This window comes from Phoenix dactylifera, chromosome 14 (genome assembly GCF_051530095.1).
Source record: "Phoenix dactylifera cultivar Ajwa chromosome 14, Ajwa_hap1_PhDact_Kaust_v1.1, whole genome shotgun sequence".
In the NCBI taxonomy this organism is placed as follows: domain Eukaryota; kingdom Viridiplantae; phylum Streptophyta; class Magnoliopsida; order Arecales; family Arecaceae; genus Phoenix; species Phoenix dactylifera.
This window is the reverse complement of record NC_143203.1, coordinates 25,018,956-25,025,332: the sequence shown is the minus strand read 5'-3', so window position 1 is coordinate 25,025,332 and position 6,377 is coordinate 25,018,956. Positions and strand designations below refer to the sequence as shown.

The 6,377-nt window shown below is 38.3% G+C and overlaps 1 protein-coding gene across 1 annotated transcript; it reads right to left on the bottom strand.

Annotated features, from left to right (window-relative positions):
* Positions 1-3,232: 3,232 nt before the first annotated feature.
* On the bottom strand, positions 3,233-6,377 carry LOC113462841 (chalcone isomerase-like protein 2). Its single transcript, XM_026805329.4, has 4 exons — positions 6,046-6,377; positions 4,881-5,031; positions 4,005-4,236; positions 3,233-3,749 (listed from the first exon to the last, which is right to left on the bottom strand). Exons 1-4 carry the CDS (start codon positions 6,137-6,139, stop codon positions 3,588-3,590), a joined length of 639 nt encoding a protein of 212 aa, XP_026661130.2. The 5' UTR covers positions 6,140-6,377; the 3' UTR covers positions 3,233-3,587.

Below are 6,377 nucleotides of genomic sequence, written 5' to 3'. Positions count from 1 at the left end.
TTCCAGATAGTCTTTTTCTTTGTTGATTCTGTGGTTACATTTCTTGCGCAGTCTCATAGAATATATATATATATATATATATCATGATAAGCCATCTGTGGATGCAGGTGAAGGCTGAAAATTTGTAAAAGGCCTCTCAAAATGATCATTTTCTTGACACATATTTACAATAATTAAAGATTCTAAGATTCATCTTGCCTTTTTATTTCTGAAAAAAAAGAAGTTTTCTGTGCTGTAGGTAGTAGGTAATTTGTTAATTTTCTTATCTTTCTATTTTTCAAGTCAATATGTGATTTGCCAAGAAATCCAGAGTTTCGGTAACCAGTACAATATTATATGTTTTGTCAAAGATTAGCTGTCTATATTTGAGGGAAAAGCTAATGAACATGTCATTTTTTGTTAGTTTCTCTTCCCCTGAACATCTTTTTGCTCTAATTTTATTTCTTATATGTTATTCTTTTGAGAGAAAAATAGATGATATTTTTTCTTTCATTCAGTCTAATATTATCTTTCTTATTCACTAGTCATAGGATCACTCTTTTTCCTTTTGTTTCTTTCTTTTCCACTTTTTTTTTTTGTTTTGGCTATGCGGCACTCTCTGTCCTTTAAAAGTCATTTCTTTTTCTTCTTTTTTTCTGCATGCTTCCTTTATTTGACTTGTATTTGTAGGATTTTTAAAATATTTCTAACCCCCATTTTTTTGTTAATTATAGATTATTAAAATAGTTAAATAGACAATAAATTGAACAGAAGAAAAAAGCCATGAAAATTGAAAGTCATGCTCATAGTTTTTGGCTCATAGTAAGAACATGTTTAAGTTTTACATCTCAATTTATTTCAATATGATGTAAAACTTAAACATGTTCTTACTATGTCTAGAACATCAAGAGGCTTAAACCTAAAAACTTTAAGCATTTGTCTCTAATTAGAAGTGCAGTAGACAAAAGTACATTATATAAATGAAAGTTTACGCATGCAAAGCTAAAAAGAGCTGGGGTCAAACAGATGATTATAGTCATCCACACTTGCTCTCAGATATATTTGGAGCACAGGTGCCTGCCATTAGTGGGTTTTTCTTTTTATATGGCACAGCCAAAAGATAAATCTTAATTAGTTGGGCTTATAGAGGTCCACGTAAGATCTTATTGGTAGGTTTGGGAACCTTCTTACTTTTAATTTGGTGATTTGGGAGGCGGAACAGGAAGAACATGTGCAAGGGCATGATTAGACGACATTAGATTCCCTCCTTTCAAATGGTTCTGATCTTTTTCTTCCATTCAATGAAATGTCATGAGTCTTTTTGAACCATTAGAAAAGCTAGAGAGGCGTAACCATAAATGCTACCCCATACTGGGCCCCCTCACTTATTGCTCTCTGTCTCTCTCTATGATATTGTCCTTCCCTTCATTGTGAGCACAAGAAATGAGTATGACAAGACTGTAGGAGCATATATGGAGCACTAAGAACCTAGGTTTTATGGTTGGGGAATAGGATCCCTTCTCCCTTCTTTTGCACAAAGGGAGCTTTCCTTGTTGGGTTTGATAGCTCTGCAAAAGCTTAATTTCTCCTTGGGCAAGTTGTTTGGTCACTATGGAATCCTTTAAGTGGTGTAATATTGGAGAAGTGGGAGCCATACTTTAGAACCAAATGGACCACCCTCTATTGCAAGTGAGCTAGAGCAAGATCTTCAAGATTTTCCTGTTCTCAGGTAATGGTGTGGTATCAGACAAAATCCCTCCCAAGGCCGGCAATCAGCAATCACCCTTCGATACGTGGTATCAGTTCATGCTCTTGCCGCTAGAGGTGCAGTGCACCGTACATAAGACACGCATGTTCGTCCTCGTCAATTGATCACCCCAATCATTTTTGTCACAGACTTTACAGAATGTTGGGATAAAGTAGGATCCAGTTCGATGCCCAAACTAAAGGTGGAGATTGCCAGCTTCATTGCAAGTTTTTTTTTTTTTTTTTTTTATTTTTGGATACAACGGCTGCTCACATTACTCTAGTATAAGTGCAGCCAACAGAATCAAGAGAAAGATAGCGACAAAGCATTGGAGGAGAGACCCCCTGGTGTATCCAAAGGACCTCTTCGAAATACTGAGCATTATAGGAGGCGATCCAGTCGACAGTCCTGTTTGTCTTCCGGTACGCATTCACGACTTGAAAGATATTGCACTCATCCACTATCCACCGGATGTCTCTTGGCAGAGGGTTTACAGCCCCTGCCCTCCTCCCCGATCCAATCGATCATTGTAACTGCATCTCCCTCAAGCAGAATATGCTCAGCCCTCAGCACTCGTCTCGCATAGGTAATGCCTTCCCATGCTACCCTGAGCTCTGCCTTAGTGGCCGTCAATCCAGCTATGCTTCGCCCCCTAGCTGCAATCAATCTTGAGTCATGACTCCTAATCACAAAGCCCACTCTTACCGGACATACTACCATCGAAGTTCAGCTTGAGATGGCCAGGAGGTGGGGGCTCGCAAGAGACAAGAGCGATCCTAAGCACTGTAATAGCAAGGTGGGGGTCCCAAATGTCTTTGGCTATCTCATATGAGGTCGTCATGATAGCCCTGGTGATCTCAGCTATATGAAGCAAAGCTCTCTCCACCACACTCCTCGTGGGCGCCCACTTGTCCTCTCATTACAAGTATTTACTTTGATAAAGCAAAAAATGTTCTAACTATTTGGGCGGGCGCAGAAACTTTATGATTGCTTTGCAATTATTAATTCCCATTTAAGACTAACTATGAAAGCAATGCAAGTCTTCTTGATTCTTCCTTCCCTTCACCTCCACGAGGTTATATTTTATTTCTATTCTGATGGCAAGTGATATAATTGCTAAGCTAAAACTCGTTCGAGCTTGGTGCGCTCTTCAGGTACAGTAAGAACCTATTAAATTGGAAAAAAAGCTACAACTTACAACCATCGTTGAGCTAATCTACATTTATATATATAGATAGAGATCGGAACATGCATGAAAAAATAGAAGAGGGATTTGTCTCCTCTTTTAGCCTTTTAGAACACCGGATGTGACATTGAATGGTCCTGCTAGACTAATCCATGGATGGCTTGGGACAAGAATTATCCAAATTTACGTATTACCAGTAATAAAGACCTTATAAAGGCAGTCATGCTAATTCGAAGAGGGCTAGCCTGTTCATGACCAAAATTACTCTTTCCAACCTTTTTTAAATCCACAAACAATTATTATATCGGCAAGAGAAGACAAAAAAAGCGAGCTCTATCTAATTCTCAAACTCAAAAGTTTCTCGAGATCATTATGAGGTCCCTAATTACTTTGTGCCTTTAGTGCCAAATATTGCAGTCCTTAGCAGTCTTTTTAACACTACTGCCAAAGTAATCTTTAAACTTGCCAACTCTTTAAACATCCCTACCGTAAGGCTGCAACCAAAATTGTTTAAAAGATCCAATCAAAAAGAGATGAGACAAAAAACAAGATTTTCAATTGTTTTAGGAGATACAATCCAACCCTCTAACAAAATAAGAACAAAATTTTTTTACATTTATTGAAGTAGCATTTATTTGCAACCAAACCCGAACTACAGAGTAGAAAGATAAAAGTCTACTGTGAAAGCATTGCTCCAAGATTTTCAGCTAAGCTTTTCACTGTAGATGGAGACACAGCTCTGCTCCCACCCAAGTACCATTTCTGGATCATCTCAACCACATTTGCATTCTCTACCTTGATTTTAGTTTGTTCCTTTCCTTCTGTTACAAATGATATCTGTAAAACAAGTCCATAAATATAAATTTAGGTTCAAAATGAGGTGGTCCTACATAAGATGAGTGCTCTTAGCTTGGTGTTTCTCCTCAGGTTACTGACAAGAATTAGATGATAGCTATTGTTCACCATAACACATGACCATGATGAGACCTCAAGCAGTAATTCTTTCACTATAAACTAAACTATTATTCAGCTCTAACTCGCTTGTTATTGGCATAAGCAAGTAAACTAAGACAAGCATACAAAATTTGTTACCGCTGCAGTGCGAGGAGTTACAGGAAAATTAAAGGTGATCACAGAATCCTTCTTAAAATATTTGGTTTGGAAAAATTCAGAAACCTTCTCAAGTGCTTCCTCTTCTTCTTCTTCATATTTATCAATGGCTGCCAATCTATCTCTGACAGCACTCTCCAGTTGCACACCATATTGAGAGCCCTTTATCTCCTTTATCACTACGATTCTGAAAAATTTATCCACAGGAGATGAACATCAAGTAATGAAGAAGCATATTAGCAAATTACAACTTTGGATACTAAAACACTGTATGATGGTATTAATAAAAAAGAAAAATTTGTTCCTGCAAAAAGAAAAAAAAAGGATAACTTAACAATGATGAATTCTCCTGGAATTTGGCCTAATGTTTTAATTAAACCTACATAGGATTTTTCATAGTATTTTATAGGATTTTTCTTTTTTTGGGGTTTTGGGGAAGTAGTCATCAATGATGGAATTTACTATCAACTCTAAGAGCTTGTTATGCAGTAGATATGTCCAAAAACATGAATTAAATGCCTTTTTACCGTTGCATGTTAAAGAAAAACGGAAAATAAATTACATAGTTGTTTAAACCTAAACTTACATCCATTATTTGTTCCCGATTTCGCTTTACCATATACAAACTCAGTGTAGTGCATGCTAGGCTGAATTGAATCCTACACCAGCCTAAAATTTACTCTAAAAAGTTTTATATCAGTAATTAAATAACCTTCTATGCACAAAGTATAAGCTAGCTCAATAAGGGCAACAGACAGATTACCTCACCCAAATACAAGCAAAAATTGCACTTTAAGACCAATCCTACTTTGCCATATTGAACAGCGTCATCAAGTAGCTACATTATGCTCCCCTGCAACAAGAGCCTCAAAGAAGAGATTGTCCTTAGCTAGCTCAGCTCCCTTTTTTCCTCTCCAATTCCCCAAGTGTTCGACGATATGTTTTTCCATGTAAATTCCGATAGCGTTATACTTTATCTGAAGGAAATGGATCTCAATATCCGTAATACCTGGATACAAGAACACCAAACACTTAATGTCCAATCTAGATTATACAATTTGAGTAAAAACAAATTGAATGCCTAATAATCTTGGTAGTGTTATTTTTCAAATATTTGACCTAGATAACTCTAGCAGATGATGCTTCCACCGAAATTCTCAATGACAGAAAAAACGTTAGCCAAAGGATGCCCCAATGCATTGGATAAAAGATGGATTGAGGCACTTGTGCACCTTTCATACTAGATCTAATTAAGCTGCTACCAAACCCAATTGATTTGGGGCTACTAAGTCCAAATTAGATATTCCAATGTTCCACTTCTGAGCGAACCAAGTTAGTTTTTTTGTTGAGATTTCAGGTGGAATTCTATTGCCTCCTCTTTTCTTATGGGAATGATGCTAGGGATTTCAAAAAATTGATGGAAGAATCCCAAGTTTGGAGCACAGATTTATGGGGCACAGACGGGGCTGTAACTGGACCAGCTCAACTCATTCAACCCACTTGCCATCCATTAGCATTATGGATTGGGTTCCAACACAAGCAATCTCAGTCCCGAAGCCATCCTAAGCCAATATGTGCAATCTGACGCTGGAACAACTAATACACCCAAGTCCAAGATCTGATCTAATCCGAGCAGGGGCGGCTCAACCCTTAGGCAACTGAGGCGGTCGTCTAAGGCCCCAGCCCAAAGAAGGCCCACCGTAGAAAATGCCTCAAAGATAAAATGAAAAAAAAGGCCCCTTGTGAATTCGCCTTAGGCCGGCCCACTGTAGAAAAGGCCTCAAAGACAAAATGTCCTTAGGCCCCCAAATACATTGGGCCGCTCCTGAATCCGAGCTCATCCAATTGATGGTTCCCAATCAAAGAAACAGCCCCAAAGCTTATATGGTTCACTTGGACTCTGAGATCGTGAGTCCTTAATGAAACGAGATCGTGAGCAACCAAAGTTTAGATCCAGAACAGATCAACTAAAAGAAAAATTATATCCAGAATAAAAAATCATCAATATGAATGGAAGGCTTACCATGGCCAAGGAGAGCTAAAGGTTTGGCAATGGTGACCTCAGGAGGGAATGGAACTCCATCCACCATCACCATCTCAGAGCCCACTGCACACATATAAACAGTTATAAAACAAAAATTTAGAAACTTAGCAGCAAACCGGGATCACCTGGTTGTGAGTGAAACTTTATGGAAGGAGGGTAAGTAGATGGCTAAAATTACTTATTGATGAAAAGAGAGAGAACTCAATGGCTAGAAGAGAGGCAAAGTTGCCAAGAAATTGGAGAGCTCAGCAGATGTGATGGAGGATCAGTTCTAGAGAAAGGCGAGGGGCCTTTAAGAGGTGGGGACTGGG